At 39.9% G+C, this 24,281-nt stretch overlaps 1 protein-coding gene across 7 annotated transcripts in view; it reads right to left on the reverse strand.

Annotated features, from left to right (window-relative positions):
* L3MBTL3 (L3MBTL histone methyl-lysine binding protein 3) overlaps window positions 1-24,281 on the reverse strand; it is a 118,350-nt gene that overhangs the window by 65,979 nt on the left and 28,090 nt on the right. For 5 of the 7 annotated variants that reach the window (XM_028125352.2, XM_028125346.2, XM_028125351.2 and 2 more), the window contains exons 4-13: window positions 20,586-20,697; window positions 20,150-20,224; window positions 18,558-18,717; window positions 17,308-17,440; window positions 15,404-15,488; window positions 13,773-13,864; window positions 11,715-11,819; window positions 5,800-5,935; window positions 3,847-3,938; window positions 1,190-1,341 (exon numbers count right to left, since the gene is read on the reverse strand). In XM_028125352.2, coding sequence (XP_027981153.1) covers window positions 1,190-1,341; window positions 3,847-3,938; window positions 5,800-5,935; window positions 11,715-11,819; window positions 13,773-13,864; window positions 15,404-15,488; window positions 17,308-17,440; window positions 18,558-18,717; window positions 20,150-20,224; window positions 20,586-20,697 — 1,142 coding nt within the window. The remainder of the gene's footprint in view (window positions 1-1,189; window positions 1,342-3,846; window positions 3,939-5,799; window positions 5,936-11,714; window positions 11,820-13,772; window positions 13,865-15,403; window positions 15,489-17,307; window positions 17,441-18,557; window positions 18,718-20,149; window positions 20,225-20,585; window positions 20,698-24,281) is intronic. The other 2 variants (XM_028125354.2, XM_028125353.2) reach the window with 1 other exon arrangement.

A 24,281-nucleotide genomic window follows, 5' to 3' on the forward strand; every position in this document is an offset into this window, starting at 1 on the left:
TTTAAGTTGATAATTATTGATGCTGCATAACGGCTACAGGCAGGTCACTATTATGCTACTTCTGTACCTGCTTGAAATGGTCTATATTTCAATAAAAATTTTTACTGCAAACTGAATGAAAAGACATGCTATGGGGAAAATTATGTTTTGCAGAAAAAAGCTGGGGAAAAACACACCAAAACATTCAGAAGTACTTGACTCCGTGTGGTATAATCATGGAACTGCTTGTCTACCCTTAAAAAAAAAATCTGTAAAAAGCACATGTAATGTATAACAGAAAGCATTTAAAAAATATGAATAGCAAATGGCTTTCAATGCCTCTCCTTTTTAAAACAATATAAAACTGGTGAATGTCTAAGAATTTAATTTGAGGAGTAATGGAAATTATTGATGACTCTGCTGAATTTTTAAATGTATGCATACTAAAAGGTAAGGTCAGGAAACAAGCTTCCCTGAAATGTAGCAACACCTATATAAATTATTATTCAACTGATACCGTAACACTAGCCATATTTTATAAAGATACGTGTCACTGCTCTAAAATGTTCTCACTGCCAGTGTTCTAGGAAGGAATTAAATACTTCAGAAATGCCTTTCACCAGGAAACTGAATTGTAATGATCAATAAACATGAATTAGGTATGGAAATCATTATTTCAACTGCTTAATCAAAATATGATGGCTTTATTGTACACAGTTATATAATTCTATAATACATTGCTCCTACTACTTTTTGCAGTTTGTCCCAAAACTCTAAGGATGAAAAACAATATTCCTCAACTAACTTATTTATATATGGCAATTAAAAATGGTTCAATTAGCTACTGGGAATAAAAATATGAAGGAAAATTAAAATATTTTCTGAGAAAATGGATACCCAGGATGAGGGGGGAAGTATGCATCTCTGTGCACTCCCAGGTGAACATGTGTTGGGCAGGAGGTAAACCGCTCTTCCACAGCAGGAAGTGAGTTAAAATACAAGTCATAAGGTCGAATTAAAGGATACTATTTAGAAATATGTGCCATATGAAACAGATGAAAAGTCAAAAATCTGAAATGGGAAGGAGTGGAACAAGGCACTGTTATTTTTTGTCACGAGCTTGGCATTATTATTGTTTTCAAACCATGTACACCTGGTGGACTTGAATACACCCATTACAGAAAGCACACAGCAACGGAAAAGGTCTCACCAATAGTCATAGCTCTCATCCCAGTTGTCAAAATGTACCAGGAAACGATTGTCCACCATATCTGTTACCGTAGCAACACAGATGAACGTAGGATTCTTTTTGTCTACAGCTTCAAGCTTCATTCCAACTCGAAAGCCCGACGGGATCACTGTCTACGAAACACACAGATTTAATTAGAGATAAGCACACACTTAACAGCGAGATCTGCACCCTCTCTACACCTCCCGCCTGAAGACCTGGCATCCATCAGCTGCATTCACATTATTTAAAGAGCATGTACTAGTTTTAGAGCAGGATCGCTTTCCAACGAGCAGCAATGAGAAAACAACGTCCTGTTGGTACACCCAAGTCAACTACCTAGATATCAAGACTAAAACACCCATAACCTCACAGAGTTTAGTTAATTTATTATGTGTTTTGACACCGCAGTTACTAGTTGGGCAAGTTTAATTCGCCATACAGTTCACTTTTGTTTTTCTTGTCCTTGATTACAGACTTAACAATGAAAATTATTTCACACAAAATATGCACTTAATCAAGTGAAAAATGTGTATGAGTCAGTGCAAGTTCACTCCCATTTCTGAAAAGATCTCTCTAAAGAGTACTCTACCGAAACCAGGTCATCTTCAGACATGAAAGGCTGCAAATTATTACAACTTTTACCTAACACTACAGATATTATTCACAAAAGCACCAAAAGAACTGGTTGAACATATACAGCCATTCAAAATAGTTTGTAATATAAGGAAAACCAAACATGACCAGCCATCTGGGACATGGAACTAAGACAATAATAGCTCAATAAGATTTAGTGCTTGAGGTGCAGTAAAACGTAAACATTCCTTAGGATCTTGTGTGAAGAAAACTATCCTAACTCGGAGAAGTGTATTGGGATATTAGTAATGTCAATCATAACACACAAGTCATTTCTGCCCTTCTAAAAAAAAAAATCCTCTGCCCAGACAAGTATACAGATACTATCCTAATTACTTTAAGCAAAACAAATGTTATCTCCCATTTTACTATAATTATACAGCTACCATTACAAAAACGTAGACAGCCACGTATCTGAAAATGTTAGCAGATGTCTTATATGAATAGAAGGAGTAGGCATTAATGCTACACAGACACCTTGATGGTACATTTAAGTCCTGAAATTATTTACCAGGGTTCTGGCCACAAATATTTGAATATTCTTAGGTAGAAGAATCTAGAAATAGAAAAATTACTTTCTTCTTGGATATCAAACTCATAGCCAAAGATTAAGTTGTGTGCTAGCAATGCACAGAATTTAAGATGATGGTTCAAGACAATTAATCAAATCCATGACTGAACGCATCCTCAGAGAACAGACAGGGATTAGGAGGAATCTTGGAGCAGGCCGCTGAATTTTCCACCTAACTGACCTCCCTCCCTTGTCTTGACAGAGAATACCTACTGACAACACAGTATTTACATTTCAGTAATTAAGCTCTCCTCTCAATTAAGGGATTTTAAAATAATGATCTGGCTCATTAGCTCTATTAGTTACCTAAACACACACACACACACACACACACACACACACACACACACACACAGCCCTCTTGAGTTCTCTAATTCAACCTGGTTTATGCTCAATTTGATCAGACTATTTAGCCATCAGACCAATGCTCAAAACAACTGTTAAAATCATTTCCCAAATGGAAGGTATTTGGAGTGGGTGAGAAAGTTTCTGCCCACTCCTAATATTCATTTCCATTTGGAGGGAACCCCATTATTGAAACATTATTGTCTCTTTCTACATTCTCACTCACTGTTACCTGACTGGTGATTCTGGAAGAAGGAAGTGGTCATACTCTTAAAAATAAGCTGGCCTACAGGGCACGCAGTTTCCATCTGCTCCTGTCCCTGCAGGGCTGTAGATCTGCCCTTGTCCAGTGCTCCTGGGCTTGGGGAATGGGGCAGAAGGGTCAGGAAATCGTAATTCTAGGTCTCAGAATCAAGAAGCTCATGTGTCAACAGATAGAGGCCATGCATGTACTCCAACTGAGCCCTTAATCTGTTAGAAAGATGGTATTTTGGCTTTCCACCTGCTTGCTCTCTGTTAATTCCAATTAGATCAGAACGTGGACAAGAAAGAAGAGTGTAACATGTTGGGCTTCTTCAGAGATGCAACAGGGAACACGCAATGGGAAGTGGGAACACAGGTCAAAAAAGCGGGAAATACATACACATCCAGACTTTGTTTCTGTCATATGGCAAAATAAAGCTACACGCTGGAGTGAAGGTAAATCATGGTCCCTAGCATGCAAAACAGGGCTACACTCATCTCACTGCATGAATCCCATGTGAACAGCACTCTAAGCAAGAGACACTAACAATAAAATATCCTGCTCAATTTCAATTTTTTAAATGTACTTTTACTGTAAATTACACCAGGGTTTCATACTATATCGCCTTCTACCCTGTGTTTTATTTAAAACACAATAACCATGATTTGCCTATGAAATATTTATTCATGATGATTTTAAGCTAATTTTAAAATTTAATTAAGAGTGCTCTATATACCAAAGCAATAAAATTTACTATAGTCTCTTGGTATCACTTTTAATTTAACCTACGAAACACTCAAAAGTCATTTCCCTTGAAAGGAAAAGTATTTTGGATGTACTTACTATATTCTGATTTTCAAATAACGACTTGGGAGCAGCTTGAGCTTTGCATGTCTTAAGATAGGTCTGCCAATTAAATTCTTCTTCTTTATAACCTTGGATAAGCACATATATATGGACTTAGTAAAATGTCAAAATACTTCACACTTAATTTTCCATTCCCACTTTTAGCTATACTTCCAACAAGTTGAAATCAAACAACTGATTTTTTAAAAAGACAAAATTTAACTCATAATTCATAACTATAGATTTTCCTACACAGGCTGTGTTAATTTCCAACAAATCGTATTATATTTTTCAATTCCGAATGAATGATAACGGATATAAAGAAAAGGTAAAAGGAAGCAAATACATATTATATTCAGGTCTGCGTCTTCTTATTCCAGGCCATTTCTACCAGTATTTAGGTGCAACTGCTCAGCAGTAGAGGAGTAAGCCAGAGGAGTGCAAATCTTTATTTTCTCCTCCCCTGTTCTATTTTGAGAAACTCACTTGTAGGAAACAAGTGGGAAACTGGAGAAAACAGTAATAAAACAGAAAAATCTTTTTAGCCTATCACCACCAGAATGACAATTCAAGATTTATGAAGTAAGCATGTTGGCAAATTATAATAATGGAAATGTCCTTGCCTTAATGCTCACAATTTCACATTTAATGTTGCTGAAGCCAACATTTCCCTTAAAAAGGAAATTGAGTATTTTATTTTATCTGCTCATGTTCTTTCTTCTACTTCCATTGAAGTCCAAAAGGCAGCATTAAAAGAACAGCTAATAATTCACCACATATAGGAGGTCAATTTATATAAAGGCACACAGATTTTCTTTTTCACCCTCATTTCTTTCTGTGTTTTTGTTTAATCCTTCAGCCATCTGAAAATACCATTCTGCCATTAATTTTTCACTTAAAACCAAAGGATGGCTAGTGCATGAAAAAATGAGAGTCCTGAGACAGGCCAAAAATATCACACTAGCCACCTGGATCTTTGACATCAAGTAAACAATACTGAACGTAACAGTTGAAAAGGAAAGAAATAAGATATTGTTAAATACATTAGGGACGGACTGAAAAGGATGGTTATCTGTTTTTCTTGGATCTTTATGTAAAAATGAAACGGGCAGAATGACTGCCAGACTGTACTATAAAGAACTCAAGAATAAAAAAGTAATTGCTATTAATTCAACCCCCATCTAAACCAGCTTTTAATGCTATATTCTCCTTTCCAATCTTCTAAATATTAAGATTCATGAATTCAATGCATAATTCCTTGAGATTCTCTATATAACGAAATATCAGTAAGTAAACTTAGTCATTTAAATAGGTTTTCAAATGTGTTTTTTCAAGGATATATGTATTTTTGACCCTGAACAATATGGATCTGCACAGTACAGGTCCACGTATTCATATCTTCTCCTCCTTAAGATTTTCTTAATAATGTTTCTTTTTCTCTAGCTTACTTTATTGTAAGAATATACTATATAATCTATATAATATGCAAAACATGTGTTAATTGACTATATTAAGAGTAAAGCTTCTGGTCAACAGTAGGCTATTAATAATTAAGTTTTTACCAAGTCAAAAGTTACATGTGGATTTTCAACTGTGCTGGGAGATAGCGCCCCTAACCCCTGTGTTGTTCAAGAGTCAGGTGGGGGGGGGCAGCGCATGGGTGTGTGTATGAAAGAAATCTGTAACTAAAATTTGTATTCAAAATTAAGTATCAATCAAATATTATTTTATATACAAATAAGTACATGGACATAGTTTATTCTCTTAAATAGAATTCTACTTTTTACATTTCTTTCACTTTAATGAATGTATTTTTCTTCATAAACAATAAGCTTAAATTTGGGCCTATCTGAATCATTATAAAGTCTGAACTCTTAAAAATTCCAAATCACCATGTAAGGAAAGAAGTTTTTACAGAATTTAAAATATGAAACAGAAAAGTGACAATACCTTTCGGAGGATGGAGTTTATGGCCAGTTTTCTCACACCACCCCACTGGGTGAATATCCAGAGCATCTGCATTTACCCAGAAGTCATAGCAATCAGAATATCCATCAAAGTGCAATTTTATCCGGTATCCACAAACCTGAAATAGGTAAAGCATGATGACTGATTAAAAAAACAAAAAGAAATTCGAAATAACTAGAATATCTATGTACAAAACTTACAAAATAAAACAAAATCTATTGATTTCAGTGCAAGAATAAACATGGACATCATGCGTGAATAGCCTATGTTAATCAAAGCACCCTCATTAACAGCAACAAAAGCAAGTGAACAAAATGACAAAAATCTAAAAGCAAAGGCGATTCATTGGGAAGAGCTGAGCTGCGGTGCTTTGACATTTTTCCCAGTTATATTAGGAGCGCACAAATACTGGGTGGGGGGAAGAATGATTTTCCTACATATACATGTCCTCTCTGCATTCTTTATATTGTACCAGCATGTATCACCAAGGAGGACCGGCAGAGAAAGAGCCGGTCCCGCACAGGGTACGCAGCCCCTGCAGAGTCCCAGGTCGATGCCCTGCTGTCCACTGCCTAAATGCTGGCCCTTAGCCTTTACAGAGCTCTGCAGACAGTGATATTTAGCCAGACCAAGGCTGGTACACAGAGGGAAGTCAATGGCTTCTCCTCTCTACCCGTAGCTGGGTTGGGAGAAAGAAAAAAAAGCCTTCGTCAATTCATACTTAGATGAGACAGGTTCCCTGGAATGCCAGTAAGAACTCACTTTATGTAATGCATGCTGAATGCTGAGGCCATGCATCTGTCTAAACGGTTCCTCTTGGGGAAGTTCTGAGTTAAAAGGTCACATAGGTCTAGGATGTCCCAGCTGGGTCACTCTCTGCCTTGCGCTCTTAGAGAGAAGTTCAGCCTCTCAATATCCTTGCCACTAGCACTGCAGATGTGGAACCACACAACACACCAGACCTCTAAACACTCCAAATAAGAAGCTTGAGACTAGAGCATAGAGCCAGGGTAATTAACAACCCCTGAATAATAAGGCAGCTGTCTATTTACTGCCATGGAAAGTCCTCTGAAACATACTATTAAAATCCAAGTGGCAAAACAAACTGTACAGGATGAGTCAGTGTATGAGAAAAATTATATATATGTGAATTCATGTATTTTTATGTGTGTGCACATACGTGCTAGTCTGCATACATATATATACATAAGTATATGTATTTATACACATTTATGTACATACTTACACATGCACATATAAATGTAAATTCACAGTAAAAAAACGTCTGGGAATATATGCCAAAATATGGACGATTTCTTTTTTTTTTTTAAGATTTTATTTATTTGACAGACAGAGACACAGCGAGAGAGGGATCACAAGCAGAGGGAGAGGGAGAAGCAGGCTTCCTGTGGAGCAGGGAGCCCGATGTGGGGCTCGATCCCAGGACCCCAGGATCATGACCTGAGCTGAAGGCAGATGCTTAACGACTGAGCCTGGGTCCAGGCGCCCCGACAACGATTTCTTCTGAGAAGTGGGAATGAGAAGGGAGAGGCCAAAAGGGAAGGATGGGCTTTTTATATTTCATCTTCTATATGAATATTTTTTCAATTAGAATGTCTTGATATGTTACATATATCAGATTTACAACTGAGCTGACTCCCTCCAGCGAAACTAGAGTCCCTCCGCAGAGCCAAGATGGGGGTTCCTGCGAAGCACAATCTCTGCCCCCCACCCTACATCAACCTCACCCCCAGAAGGAGCTCAGTGGCTGCTTCTCTCCACAGTCTCAGAGCCAGGCAAGCCTACTCTGCCTCATACTCCACTGTCTCTGGTCAATGCCTGAGAAACAAGCCCCTTTTGTGACTTCTCCCTCTAGTCCCTTGGGGTCATACTGTTCTGAGCTGCACCTCCTGAGTCAGCCTCCCTGCCTCCACCTGGCCCCGCAATCTCCACCGTGTCTCACGCTCTCGGGAACCCTCGGCTTTGGTAAACACTCTCTGACATCATCAAACTCCTTGTCCAAAGGCATATGTAATGCACCCGTCTCAAGCCTTCCCTCAAGTGGAGACTGCCCCTTCTCCCACTTTCCATCCCTCTGAGGCTCAGGAGAGGTTACTGCCTAGGTCCTGCTCCTGTGAGTCCTGTGTCATGTGGCTGCATCACCAACTCGTCCTTATCATCGCACATACCACCCTCCCAAACATCCTTTCTCACTCATCAGACACTAAGCTCTGGCTTCCTCTCTTCCTTTCTCTCTCCTGAGCAGTTCCGTCGTGCGCACAGATGACTCATTCCGTCAAAGGACCCTGGCTCCTTGCTCCCTGCATTTCTTCTCCACTTCAGTTACGCTCCTGAATCTTGTCCCACAAGGAATTAAACTGCCTCTCAACTACTAAATTAAAACATCCAGTGCTATGAAGACATCCTCCTATTCAGTTTGCTAACCCGATTGATTACTCCCTATACACACTTCTTCCTCAATCTCACTGAAAAGTCTAGTATCTCCCAGAAGTTGATCCTTCTACTTTTTCCCCTAGCATCTGCCCTCACCCTGAGCCTTCCTTCCCTAGCAATCACCGAAAACATTTTCTTGCCAACATTTTTTAATTGTTGGCCTCATGTCCTTCCTAAAACACACGCCTGACAAAATTCCATTATCCCCTCGACTCACCTAGTCTGCACCTATACGTGGTCTAGGGACTGCTGCTGAGGGGGGAAAAGAAACGGAAAAAAGACATACAGCTCATTCTCATTATTCACAATTTCCTGTCTGCAAATTCACCTACGTGATAAAATTTATTTGTAATCCAAAAATAGTACTCATGGTGTTTGGGAACAGATGCACATACAGAGCGGCGAAAAATGTGAGCTGCCTATTGTGCAAGTTCTGGGATGAGGCTGAAGAAAGCAATGCTCTCTCTGCCTTGTTTTCCATCTCATTCTGTAAGCCAAACGTCCTTTGCATAGTCAGTTTACTGCTACATTTTTCACATTTGTGCTTCCTGTTGGCGATTTTGCTATTTAAAATGGCCCCCAAGCACAGGGCTGAAGGACTGGCTAGTGTCCCTAAGTGCAGGAAGGTTGTCATGGGCCTCATGGAGAAGACATGTGTTAGATAAGCTTCAGCAGGCATAAGTTATAGTGCTGCTGGCCAGGAGTTCTGTGTTAAAGAATCAACAGGAGATATTAAATAAGATGTCATGGAACAGAAATACACATAAACAAGGTTAAATATTGATCAGGTGACAGAAATGTTGTGACCAGAAGCTCAGAGGAACCTAATCCTGTACTTCCTCTAGAAGCAGTCGTCCAGGGTTTGCTATTTATAGGACTCAGCTTCCACAAATGAGAACCAAATGCACCTGTAGAGTGGACTCTCCCTCTGTGCAGCAATCATCCTAGATAGCCGTGTCCGGTTCCCACTCCCCTTCTTCACAACAGCCTTTTCAAATCCTACTCTCTCTCCTTCAGCTACCATGCCCACGACCTCCAGCGTCACTCTCAGTGATTTACCTTCTGTGGTAAAGAAGCTGCCTCGAACATCTGACTCCAAACTAGCAAACAGGCCCATGCCTGTGCACACCCACCTCCTCCACCTCCACCCTGCTAGAACCCAAGAAGAGATTCCTGCTCCTGGCTAAGGCTGGGTCTCCTCATATACCCTGGATCTCATCTACCCCTAGCCCCTCCTTATCAATTATCTGCTCTCTCTGAGCCCTCCAATCCTCTGCTCCCTAGCTGCTTTTTCAGAATTCATTCTCCAGTCTCTTCCCATTATTTAAAAAAAAAAGGCAGGGGGAGGGAAGAAAAAGAAAAGTAAATAAAGACTATCTCTCAGGCTTAGGCAAACAAATTACCCCATAGTCTTGGTAAGAATGTAACAACTGGTAAATCTTTTTGGAGCAACAAGTAGCAGCATGCATCAAAAATTGAAATTTTAATCACTCTCACAAGGGCACTGTTTGTAATAATGAGAATGATGAGAAAGTGAAGACCACTCATTTGTTCATCAATATGAGAGAAATTAAATGAATTACAGCAAATTAGTAAAATGAACACCACCCAATGCTTAAAAATAATATGTATATAAAATATAAGACACACTGTCATAAAAGCAAGCTCCAAAAAGTATGTATTATACCATTTACATGTAAAAAAGAGAAAAATATACGTATATGTATTTTTACAAGTAGAGAAAACATCTGCATGGAATACAGTGAATGCGTAAGGGTCATTATCTCTGGGATCTGGAATAAGGAAGAGCAAGGAGTGTGATAGAGGACTTTTATTTCTTATAATGTATATTCTTTTTTTAAAAATATATTTTATTTATTTATTTGAGAGAGAGAGAGAGAGAGAGGGAACACAAGCAGGGGGAGTGGGAGAGGAAGAAGTAGACTCCCCCCTGAGCAGGGAGCCCAACATGGGGCTCGATCCCAGGACCCCGGGATCATGACCTGAGCCGAAGGCAGACACTCAACCAACTGAGACACCCAGGCGTCCCTATTTTAATGTATATTCTATACTATTTGAAGTTTTCATGATGAGCAAACATTACTATTATAGTAAAAAGCTAGACAAACTAAAATATATCTCCTTCAAAACCAGGAGTTGGAACACACACACCTTAAAAAGATCCCTTTTACAGCTAAACTTCTCAAAAGCAGTCTACACTTACTGAATCTGCTCCTTCACAATGCTTCCTCAATTATTTAGGGAACTAAGATGAGCTAATATATGGCAGGCACTAAGCTCAGCATCTGTCCCATGGTCCTCTCTGTGTAACTGTATATCATCATCATGTACCATAATTGTCATCATCCATCAGATGTTACTGTGTTCCACAGGAGCCAAGCTTCTTACAAATTCACGAACTCACTGAAAGAATACTATGATAACTAAAACTAGTACACAAGAGATCATCTTTTGGGGGGAATTTTTAAAGACTTTATTTATTTTGTTTTCGAGACAGAGGGCGTGTGAGTGTGGGGAGGGGCAGAGGGAGAGAATCTCAAGCCAACTCCACACTGAGTGTGATGCGAGGCTTAATCCCATGACCCTGAGATCATGACCTGAGCTGAGCTCAAAAGTTGGATGCCCAACCTACTGAGCCACCTAAGTGCCCCTTTGGGAGAATTTTTAAAGACACATACCCCTGGCTCAAGAGAGGGAGGAAGGTGGAGGCTAGCACAGGAGGAAAAAAGTAAATTCTGCACAGGAGGAAAAAATAAATTCTAAGAAATGCTCTCAGTAATATACTAGACTGACATATATATAAATAGACTTGGACAATTTTTCCTAAAAAATTTCACAGAGGTACCTTGAAATACTAAAAAATACACAAATATCTGTTGGTCTAGTTCTTTTTTTTTTTTTTTAAGATTTTATTTAATTATTTGAGAGGGAGAGAGAACAAGTTGGGGAGGGGAGGCTCAGAGGGAGAGGTAGAAGCAGACTCCCCACTGAGCAGGGAGCCTGATGCAGGGCTCCACCCCAGGACTCCAGGATCATGACCTGAGCCAAAGGCAGACACTTAACTGACTGAGCCACCCAGATGCCCCTGTTGTTCTGTTTCCTATGTGAAGGAACCACAGTATGACCAAAGCTATGGAGTCAGATGGACCTGGGGTCAAACCCTGGTTCTATCACTTTGAAGCTGTGTGGCCTTGCATACATCATTTAACCTCTCTGAGCCTCAGTTCCTTTACCTATAGGACAGGAATAAAAAAACATGACCTGCATAGGATTCTTGTAGAGATTCAGTGAGTTAATACACAAAACAGTAATAAGCACAATGCCTGGCATGAAATAAGCACTCAACAAATGGCACCTTTTCCTATTATTAAAACCCCAGAATCACCACTGTATTGCAAAAATAAAGACAAGGCAAGGCTTACCTCAGCCACAGTGAGGACACAGTACACAGACTGATGCTCAGGGTCCACACCTTCTAACTTCATGCCAACTTTAAACCCATTTTTGTTATATGGAAAGGACTGATACTAAAATGCAAAATGACAGCAGTTTTAGTATTTTATTCTGAACGTCCAATTAAAATGTGAATAATTACCATTAAATAAAGACTAACAAATACATAAATAATTCTTAAAAATCCAAAAGAAAAGGACCACCAAATAAGCCAACGATAAATGAACAAAGACTATAAACAGGTCACAGAAAGGGAAAAGTTTTAGATATCTGAAATGATGTTCAACCTCACCCATGAGAGTCATACAAAGTAAAATTACACTAAAACATATTTCCCCTAATCAGATTTGTCAAGATCAAAAAGTGTGGTAACACAGTGAGGGCAAGGCTCTGGGAGGACAGGCACAGACATATATCTAGCAGGGGTCAAAACTGGCACAACCTCTAGCCACCTCCCAGTATCTTGCAAACAGGACATTCGGTGTGTCTCAGGAATTCTAATTCTGGGAAATTATCCAACAGAGATACCCACATTATGTGCAAAATGACAGGTGTACAAGGTCATTCACCAAAACACTTATGTGTGGTTGTCATCTATGTGTCATATATTAACATATATGTGTCAACCAATAGGGTGCAGCTTAACTTGTTATGGAACAGACATAAGATGTCGTATTACGAATATAAAAGAATGATGAAAGGAATCATGAACTGAGATGGACTCCTTTCCAAACTAAGTTAAAAAAAAAAAAAAAGCAAAGTCTAAAACCGTGTGTGTGACATGTTACCATTTGGCTGAAGATGGGGAGGACAGGCTCTGTGAATATCTACTGCTTATCTGCACATACAATTTTCTAGGAAGGGGCTGGAAGAACTGGTAACAGTAATCACTTGTTACTGGGAGAGGCAAATCTGGGACCTAGAGAGCAGGGCTCTGCGGGACATACTTCACGTTCTTCTAGTACTTTTACAGTGTGAATTACATGACTGTTTTACTGATTCAAGTAATCAGGTATACTTAAACTTTTTTTAATGTAAAAAAGTCTATTCTACAAAGAATCACAGTTACAGAAAATAATCATATAGAACACGTTCATACGTAATTACAATTACGTTTAAATTAAATATTCCTAATGTAGATGTAATCATAACATTTACTATTCATCACTTTTTAAAACTGCCTATGTGAATGCATCTCTAACAAGGTATCAATGGAGGGTTTATTACACGCCATGATTAAATATAATAAATAATTTAAAACAAGGTTCAGCGGACTACACTCTATGGGTCAAATACAGCCCACAACCTGTTTTTATAAATAAAGTTTTACAAGAACATGGCCATAGCCCTTCCTTTATATATTGTCTATGGCTGCTTTCATTATAACAACAGAACTGAGCTGCTGCCACTGAGACCAGATGCCCCACAAAGTCTAAAACACAGACCATCTGGCCCTTTTACAGAAAAAGCTTCCTGACCCCAGGTTTAGCCCGGGGGTGGCAGCTCCCACTCAGAACCACACTTGGTATCTATACTTCTGAGCTTAAGTCACTTAAGACAAAATGTTTTTATTACAGTTAATAAAATACAATAACCTGCTTTTAGATTTTTGTTGTGATATTATATAAACCTCTAACTCATTTTCATTTCTCCCAAAACCGTAATGTTGACGTGAAATTTCATGCCAGGTTTTCTTTATCTACGAGCTTTTCAGCAGTAGTAGAGGTATTCCTCTTAAAATTACTAAGTGAAAGCCCAGTAAAGGTCGAGAGAAAGAGCATGTGTATCTCAACATGTGCCTGTGCATGTGGCACCGGGCGGTGGTCAGCATATATTAATGTTAGTTGCCCTTGCACTTACCCCACCACATAAATACACTCATGAAAAACAATATGCTTGAGAAATTACCCCAAGTCACATTTCCTAAACAAACAACGCTAATTCCAGATCAGAATTCCAGAGCTTTCGCCCTTGTAGACAAGGCCCTTACAGACAATGCAGACAGTGTTTTCTAGAAGAGTCCGTACCTCCTTGAAGAGCTTTGCGGGCACTGCCACAGCTTTTTCCTCCTCCAGATAGGATGCCCAGCACCAGGCTTTCTTTCCTTTAGGAGGCAAACCTGAAAAGCAAGTGAGACTAATAGGCTAGGGTTCCCAAATCTAAGTCAGAGGTGTATCTTGTGAAGTCTCACTACCCGAACCACTACTATGCTGGGCCCTTCTTTTACTTCCACGGCTGGCAGTTCCCAGTCTCCTCCTGGCCCCTCTTCCAAAAAAGCAAAAGCTAAGGAGTAAACTGTGGTGTATGACCAGTTATGATGGTAGAAGAAACAGCAGAAGAATTTAGAATAAATGAAGGAGACAACACAGGAAACCAAGATAGAACAGTATCATGAAAACAAGATGATCAAAAAATGTTTCCTGAGATCAAGAAGCTAAGGACTAAGAAGAAGCCAGTGTACTGAGTGCTGAGGGAATGGCTGCTGATCTGGGAGGGGAGGGGGTGGCCAATTTAGCAAGGGCCAGATTTTGAGCTGCAAAAGAACTATAAGTGATAAAGACATGCAGCCAGCCAATATCAATTTTATTTTGGAATAACTCAACAAACAATAGAAATGAAAGGAAGAGCATAATACCTTGATGGGTAGCAAAAGGTATTTGGGGAATGAGATTTGAGCAGGCTAAGATGGGGCCCATGAACAGAAAAAAGAAATGCTGAATACCGAAGGGAGAAAAAAATAAATGACTGGAGAACAAGGTCCCAAAAGAGCCAGGGCCCCGAAGATAGAAAAATGGAAGGGAGAGAAAGGTTAAAACATTTGTGAGGCAGAGACCAGGGTGAAAAATTTACCCCCTCTCGGCTCAGTGATGTAAAACAGAAGGTCATCTCCCCCAAGAATATAAGAGTTAGGCAGTGCGCCTGAGGCAGGCAGAAATAGTTGAAGCTGTCTTGGAGGAACTGAGAGATGAACGACCGAGGAGTGCATCCACGAAGCGAGGAGGCACACTGGCTTCCTGGCCCCAGTTAGCAGGGACAACATGAATGGCCAAGTCGGCGGTGGGGCTGCCCTCAGTGGAGAGATCTAACACGAAGGGCTGGCAGACAGATGGGACGGGTCAAAAAGGCGAAACAAAACCTACTGGAGGACACTGAGGCCTCAATGGAAATGAGCTCAGGGCCATGCTGAATGAGGAGGTAAGGTCGTCCAGTCAATTATAAAAGGAAAGGGTCTGAGCACTGGATTCATCACGAAAATAAAGTGTTGCCTAAGGAGCAATGACAGAAACAAAAAACGTTCCCCATCAGGAGGCTGTGGTTTGAGGGGAAACATTAAAAACTTAAAGTCTTAGGAAATGAACAAGAACAAAGGTTTTAGTCCATGTGCAAAAGTAGGGAAAAAAAACCTATTTGATGGAAAAATATAGGAAGATGTTTTCATGTTTGCATGGACACTACTCAAAAGTTTGAATTTCCATTTTTTTCCTTATCTACTTCTTCAAAATGCTGATTTTTATTGACAAAATTTAATCAAAGAAAAACCCAACACAGTATCTTCACTGCCCTAGTGTACATTACAATTAAGACTAAGATGTCTACCTGTGTGAAATGTTTTCCACTTCATAAAGCCACAAGTAAAACCTTTCTTTCATCGACTTACCCTGCTTCAATACAGCCGAATCACCTCGTCTTTTCCTTCGGGCTCTCTGTGAACCCCTCAGGATTCTTCCATCTTGTTTGTTCTCCTACAGCAAGAAAGGACAATTAATGATTTCAAAAGCGCATGAAACTGGCACCAATGAAAAGTTAGCTGTCAGAGAGCATTATTATTTTTTGTACGTTTCTTCAATTTCACTTCGTAACTTTTAAAGAAAGAAAGAATATAGGTCATTTGAGAACTGTGTTGCTTTTGGCCTGAGGTCATTACAAAATAAGAACGTTTCCAAGAATCACACTCTGCGCCAGCACAGATACTGCTCCTGCCTTCTTGGAGCACTTGCTTCTTATAGCTCCTTGACCACTGTGTTCGGATTTTCCTCACACCCCACTGGCTGCTCTTTCTCAGTCCCTTTGCTCGGATCTCCTCTAACCCACTTCCTTTCTCTTCCCTGTTGAACCCCTCACCCTGGGTTTTAAATATCGTCTGTCTGCCAAATATCCCCAGTCTGTATCCCCTAACCTCTTCCCTGACGCCACACTCATGTATCCAACCGCCCACCTGGGATCTCCACTTGGACACCTAATGAGCATCTCAAACTCACCATGCCAAAGGACTCTAGATTCTGACCTCAGTCTTGCCTCCCCATCCTCAATAAATGGCGTCATTATCCAGTGAACTGTTCAAGCCAAAACCTGAGTTATTCCTGATTCTTCTCTCTCCCTCAGACACCGTGATGATCCTGCCTCCAACATCTACCCTAAATCCAGTGACTTCTACCCTCCATAGCCCTCTTAATGAGCCTACTGCAATAAACCGTTGGTTTCCCTGATTTCATTCTTGGTCGCACATACCAACGCTAGAGCCATCGCTTTAAAACAACAATCATATCACCGTATTTCCTTGCCTTCAACCTTCCAGTGGCTTCCCACCACACACAAAACAGAATGAAACCCCACTAGTCTGGTTTCTCATGAAGCCTTACATGGCCTGGACCTCTTGAACTTCATCTTACTCCATTCCCCCTTAACCCGTAAGGCTCAACTAAACGGTCTTTATTTCCTCAAACAAAACGCGTCACACAGGTTCTTGCCTTAAGGGGCTCTTCCCCAGCCATTCCATTGCCCCGGGGGCCTCCTCAGTCCTTCCTTTACAAAGCTGGCTCCCTCTTATCACCCAGATCACACTGTTCATGCCCCCTCCTCTGGGAGGCCTCCCTGACAACCCAGTTTAAAGGAGTCAACCAATCCTCATGCCCTCCTTTATTCTCCCATGGCACTTATCACAGGCTGCCGTATCTCCCATTTATTAGATGTCCCCTTAAAAGAATGTGGTGTCCCTGAGAAGAGATCCTGTTGTCCTGCTGCCGCACATCCCTGTCTTCCCAGCTTCTAGGAGAGAGACCAGCAAATAATTGGGGGCTCAACACTGATCTGAAGGGAAAGTCTTCAAGACCTCAAAGTTCTCTTTTCATACAGGATCACTAATATATATATACTTGAGAGATAAGATATTTATGTTTTAATTAGCACATTCTGAATTAGGTTCCCCTAAATATACCTGACATTTGTCTGCCATTTTCTATCTACTTGCATAGTTTTATGAGCTCTGCAATTTACCAAAATGGGATTGACATTTTTGCTATCGAGAGGGACTGAAGATTTTGCTGTGGCCTCTCTCATCGGTAATAAACTTCAGCACATCCTACTTCTTCAGCCTGAGGGAGGAGTCCTATTCCCATTTTGAAAGGTGGACAGTGACACCCAGAAGAGGGTCGGGAGGTAACTTGCCGACAGTCACACAGAGAGTCATGGAACCACCAATGGAAGTCAGTGCCTCTGACTGGGGTGCTGCTCTCCTAAGAAGCACCCACCGTGCTCCTTGGTAGGTGCACAGGAGATACTAACCATCTCGTCATCTCTCTCTTCTCCATCCTCCTTGGAGTCAGCTTTCAGAGATAATTTCGGTTTCTTCTTCCGACTACACTTAGGATCTTCTTCCTCGTTGTCTTCTCCTATGTCCCTTTCTTCCTTCTGATCTCTGTTGTGTTTATAAACCCAAAATAGTGACAGGAAACAATACCTATCAAACATCTACATGTTGATTATCATGCAACTTTAAAAAAAAAAAAAATCATCCTCCAAAGGAAAAACATTAACCACCAGGAGAATACTGTAGGCATCAGAATTTCATAGCTAAGGAACACTTGGAACCACTGTCATGTGTAACAGCTCAGGGTAGAAAATGGAAATTAGCTTATATATTAATTTCAAAAGGGGATCAGTGCTGTATGTGAAACAGGCTCTAACAAGTTTAAAATGATCTGTCTTTCACATCTGCCAACCACACTAATAAAAGAATCAATTATTTAGAGATGTTTTAGTCTTCAGGGCCATTTTAATGCAAGAATCTAGCAATTATTAAGAATGACAAGTGCAACTGAAAAAAGGCCAAGTGTAACTTTGTAAAATAAAAGCTGGCCAACAAAAACAGACAATTCCCAGGCCTATGCTGGTGAAAATACATGGGAAATGCCACAAAAATTTAAGGGTCAAGTCACTGCTTTGTGGTACACAATTATATGCAAAAATGCACCCTGGTGATTAGCTGAACTTGTCAGACAGTCCCCAAATGGCCAGGTCCCATAGCACTGTCAGCCACAGAGCACACCTCTGTCTCCTAAACCTCAGTCTGCACTGAGGTCTGTGGTCGGGCACCTCATTACACAACTCTCTACAGCCATCTTCATTCAGTTGGTCCCCAATTTGTGGCGGCTCAGTTTCACTGGTGGAGTTGTAGGTGAGTTACCTAAGAACCCCCCCCATGTATAAACAAAACCGCTTTTCCGTAAACATCAGTATCATCAAAATGTATGTAGTCCAGAGAAAGTGAAATACTCTCAGCTAGGGAGCACATGAGGTCATCAAAAGGCTGAAGAGAAAGAGGCCGCCCTTACAGAGAGGACTTATGCAGTACAACTCAGACCAGACATGATGGAAGTAATGGGGTCAGGGTCCACACGTCTCTAAAGGAAAAGTCTCTGGGGGAAAAAAAGGGCATGAGTGAGGGACAAATGCCAGAGCGCCTCTGTATTCCCAAGCACCATGACGTTGGACTCTAAAACCCATTTTACAGATGGAACAGGGCAAAAACCTACTTGTCTTTGATATGCCGGGCACAATTCTGGCTGCAATAGTTTCCTCCAGAAAGACACTCATCTACATTGCCATACTGACAACAGTTCTCACATAACTGAAGCCCTTCTACTTTCACTGGATCCTTCAACCTGAAAGGCATCCCAGTCTTCTCTGAAAAGACTAGAAGATGAAAAGGAGGAAAAAAACAAAAACAAAAACAGTGAAAGCCATGACAGAAAACATTCCAAAATACATTTACACTTTTCCTCTAATAATTTTGTTAGCGACACAATAAAAGAATAATGTTTGTTGAATGAATGAATGACCAGTCTATAGTTCGTGGGAGGGGGGAAAGAATGGACTTGGCAGGAATCGTTCAAATCATTTACCCAACAAAAAATATTCTGCAGAAAAGATAAAAGTTTATCCAAGGCTTTTTCTACAGAGTTCAAAGTAAAATAAAGAAAATTTCATGACTAAACTCAGAAGATGAAACTGTCAACCTACAGAATCCTATTTTATAGATGTATCTCTGACACAATTTAAAAAGGGTTATCTATGTTGTTTACCTTTTGATGAGTGGCTTTGTTCTACTAAATTGGTTAAATCACCACCTATGCAACTTCTCATGTAAAAGATCTCCTAAATCATAATGATCCAAATCATTTAGGAACTCACGCTTCCTTTTGCCTGAATTTGTTAGGCTAATCATTCATTCAGCAAACATTTATTAGGCACCAATTTACGCTAGACACTGATAATGATAGTACAGACCTTGCCCAAGAGAGCTCACAGTCTAGAAGAGAAGACAGGCAAGAAAACCAATATTTATAATAAAATGTGATACATGCAATTAAAGTATGAACAAGTTCCAGAAGGAGTACAGAAGAAGAAGTGTTTCACTCAGCCTGGGTTGAGGTCAGGGAAGGATTGTCTGATATAAAGCCTCAACTGGGTTTTGAAGGCCCAGAGGCATTTAGCAACTGGACAAAGAGAGAACTGGCATCCCGGCCAGAAGAAAGAGCAGGGGCAAAGGCAAGGGGGCACAATACCACATGATGTGCTGGGAGAACGACATGGAATCCAGTGCTGCCGGCACTACCAGGACACCATGTACAGACAGAACAGAACAGAACAGAGAGCAAAGACACAGCAAGCCGGTGGGTGGTGCCACCCACATCTTGTATGTTTGGCTACAGAGACAATAAGAAATCAGTGAAGTGTCAGATAAGCAATCTACAAAAGTTTCTCTGACTTCAAGGTGTGGGATCAATTAGGTGAAATTAGCAGCAGAGTGATTCTCAAGGTGGAGTCTGCAACAGTTCAGGTGAGAGCTGATAAGGGCCTACACTGAGGCAGTGGCAGTGATCATTAGTAGAAAAAGCCAGATCTGAGACGTATTTAGGAAATAAAAACCAAGAGGGTTGAGTAACAGGCCATGGGACTGGGGGAGGACAAATTCAGGATGACTCCTAGATTTCTTACTTGTCCACGGGGTGGACGGTGCTACCACCAATTGAAATATGGATTATAGAAGAAAGAGCAGGTTTGGGGGAAGGGGAGAAAGAAATAGAAAATGAATCGCATTTCAGACATGTGGAGTTTGAGGTACCTGTGGGACATCCAGGTGGAGATGTCCAGTAGGCAGGTGGAAATACGGGCCTGGAGCTCGGGGGAGAGGTCGGGGCTGGAGATATAGATTTAGGAGTCATCAGCATATAGGTGTTAGTTACAACCATCGGAGTAGATGAGAAAAAAGTGGCAGGCTTTTGGCTAAATCACCTGGGTAGGCTATTACAACACTGGATTTACTTGATAATTTCCAATTAACCTTGTCCTATTACAGATCTGGCATTAGGAAAGAAGACAGTTTATAGTTATTTTAAAATATAAAAGTTGGTTCCATATGAGTTTTGTTATAGAAATTTACTTAAGAACATGTGACATGAAAATCACCCAGAATTTTCAAAGTTCCAGCCTATTATAAAAACAGATAGTCTTATTTTAAAACTCTCAAAAGAAAGGCCCTGCAGACGACCCATTCTTACCTTCTTGAGCAGTTGGTACCATCCAAGTTGTGGTAGCTGTTGCTTTTTTCACGTTTTCCATCTCACTCTCATCTGTGATAACTTCCAGGGCTCCAAACTCGTTCACCCGAAACTAGGGACAACATGGTAGAAAGAGGCAACATTTACAAAACCGCTCAAAATGGTAAATGTTTCATGGCTGACACATATAGTCTTTAAGCCTAAAGTAATTATGCTTTAAAAGTTCATTTCAGCAAATATATCTAGATAAGTCCTCTACTAATATTAAGTCCTTTGCATTTTACTAATTTGGGGATTCAGGGAAGGGAAAACAGAACAAAGCAGCAAGGTACTTCTTCGAGTACGGTAACCAACCAACTCTACACTGTGCCAGTAGAAGTGACTGCTCACTCCATGTGCTCTCCAAATTCAAACACCAGTTTTTGCTAGGACTTTTTTTTCCCCCCCTTATTTCGTATTACTACTTACTTAGTAATCAAAATTAGTAAAAGAAGAATGACTGTTTTCCCTGGAATCAACTTGTCTCACCCAAGTTCAGCGAGGCCACGGGAAAGAAATGTCTCTTCCAGAAATATAATGACCTGCACTCGCATCTCCTTATATTTCCAAGGTGTAGACGAGGAAGACCGATGTGTGATCATGCGAGCCCCAGCTCCATACTTCTTTCTTTCACTGCTTTTTGGAATTCTCCATCCTATTCATCCGGAGTCCTCCAAAACAACTGGTAAAGTCTATGGAGATCTGAACAAATCTACTAGCTACTGGCCAATGCTATCACTAAAAATTATAGGCATTTTGATTTCATGGACATTTTGATTCCAAATATCGAAAATTTCCTCTCATCTCATGGCAAGCTTCAAATCAAGTATGTTTCTGCAATACCCTGGTTGTACTGTGCATGTGTTGAAGGCTTAACTACTATCTACGTGCAGGGACCCCCCCCCCAATCCCCTTTGAAACAACGAGGTTTTCTCTCCTATTAATGAAGCTCAAAGTTTTCCATAGTCCTCTGTTTTTCCATAAAATAAAATGACATCAAGGGTCCACTAATTTTGACAGCTGGTGAAAAACTGGAAAGCTCACGATTCAAAAAATTATAAAACTTTTTTCTTAAAGTTTTTAGATCTTTCGCAGAAATACGGATGAGCATGCCAATATGTAGTAGTGAAACTTAAGACCTTCCATTCCCCAATCTAAAACATCTATTTAGTCAACACGCCAATAGGAGGATTCATTTAATCATTCAGACTACAGTCAGAAAAAGCTGAAGCAAAAATTACTATTCTTTCCACCAGGAAAACATGGCACCTTATAAAATTTTATGCGTGTACTCTACAGTGATTAAAAGCTTTTTAGGCTGACAAAGCTGAAATTGTTAATAAAAGTGAAAATGTTTTCTACTACGTATTTCAGATAGAAGTTCCCAGCTAACATGTGTTTACTATACCTAGTGTGCTCACCTAAAAATAACAGTCTAGGAAGTGGCAAAAAAGGTAATTGAGAGGAAAAGTGCTAAAAATTACTTTTGGGAAAAAAACATTTTAAATGATCTACTCTTAAAAGGGAATATTTCAAAATAAAGCTGACAGTACCATCTACTGGGCAAGAGTAGAAAAAACAAGCCATAATGTTACTAATTAATGATATTAAAGAGTAAGACAAAAAATCAAACCTGCATGAAAGTTTAACAAAACAATAGGCATGACCTTTGTCATTCAGTTCAGGTAAGTAATTTTACTTTCATTACATGCTGATGTTAATTTATACCTATTTGAAAACTACAAAATGTGAGAAACAGCACTATTTGCATTACACTGAGAGTCTCCTGTGGTATTAAGTTTCCAAATTGCTGCTAAGCTGGGAGGCACCCTGCATCTCCAACACTGAGAAAGAGAACACCACTGAGTGGAATCTTTAAATAAAAATTCAGAGTTATGACACCTGGAAAGCTTAAGGCTCAACTACTCTCCAAGTTAAAAGATAATATTCTCACAATACAACAATTAATCCCAGTTATCTTTTCCTTCTAATACTTATTGCCAGTAACTGACCTACAGCCAAAATACAAAGTAAAGATGTCACGATACTCAGGGACACAATTAACTCCTGTAAGCCAGGGATCCATAGTTGGACTTCAGGGGATTGATGAATCCCATGAAATACATGCAAAATTATGTCAAGAGCACATATATATTTTTCTGGGGATCGGGTTCATAAGTTTCATCATATTCCCAAAGGCATCCTGTAACCCTGAAAAAGTAAAAAATATCTAACCAAAGTTACTTTATCTCAAAAATTAACCTCCAAGTGTTTTCAAAGTACCCTACCATATGCAAAAAGACAGAGGGATTAATTTTTTTTTTCCTGGCTTCTCAATTTGGATTTACTGTCTTTCACAATGTTGCTATTGTAGAAAATGCTGGACCACATAGGCTGTTAGGTGCTGCCAGCATTACTGGAGTTCCACAGATGGAATTCCAGAAAGACTGACACATTCCCTAACATTTTTCCCCCCAATAAAACCCTCAGGTTCTGAAAAGGGGAATGTTTTTATGAATGGTTTTAGAGCCATGGAAACTTGAAATAATCCCTCTTATTTCTTTTTTCAAAGTTATTAGTTCTTTTAACTTAGACATCTAAAAAGCAGCATAAAAATTTATTGAGTGGCTCCATTCCATAATCAAGAACATCAAAATTATAAACTTTACAGAAGAAATTTATTAAGCACATCAAACACATCAGCTGACATTGTAATTTGTTCTGCTACTGGATACATCTAGGTCAGTCAGAAAACAATTATGCCTGAAATATACAAGGGGTTGCAAAGGTTGGTTTGTTTAGCTTAGCTTGAACTACCTTTAATTGATTCAATTCTCTTCTTTATTTTTTCTTGTAGAGGCAAAGGATCCTTTGCCGATTTTTGCCCGTTTTTAATAATAGATCATTAAAAGATGCTGCCGAGGTTACTATTTTTATTACTTTCCATGTTGAAATGTGAGTTCTACTTACCAATCTGTTTTTAAGAGCAAAGATTTTGGTAACTACACGTTTCTGAACATGAATCACAACAAGGCAAAATGGTGCACTAAGCGCAGTGAATTTCCCGGTTGGGTTTCTGCATCGCTGCTGCAGGGTCTTGCTCTCAGTTAAGTGGCAACTATTCTTACTAGATAAGATGCTATCACTCCCAGGAGTGTATCTGCATTTTACTAAAGGATTTCAAACAGCTAAATCCTTATGACCCAGAGGAATAATTCTCTGTGGATAAATTTCAGACACCAATTAGAAGTTCAGAGAGAGAAACTGCTTAGGGACAGGGAGCCCTGCCATGCACGTTCCCAATACCACTTAATACCTGCCTGTTTGTATGGCTGGTCCTGAGAAATTAATCTACAAATATTAATTCTCCATTTTACAGAATAATTAGGCAGTGGTACAGTTTCCAAAGCTTGTTTAGGCAAAAACGTCTTGTGGATGACCACAATATTTCCAAGAGGGCCAGTGGACACTTGCCGTTCTCCCCTAACACTACACTTTCTTAGGCTAGTCCTTCTCTTTCTTGGATACCATGCCTGCCGGCGGAAGTCTTCACATCAATGCCGACCTATTTTCAGACACCTGAAGCCCACGTGACAACTACTTCCCAAAGCCTTCCTGATCCCTCCAGCTAAAATAATACCTCCTCTAAATTGCTCT

This window comes from Eumetopias jubatus, unplaced genomic scaffold, assembly GCF_037043125.1.
Source record: "Eumetopias jubatus isolate StellerSeaLion01/CBP00866 unplaced genomic scaffold, mEumJub1_p1.0 scaffold_6, whole genome shotgun sequence".
NCBI lineage: Eukaryota > Metazoa > Chordata > Mammalia > Carnivora > Otariidae > Eumetopias > Eumetopias jubatus.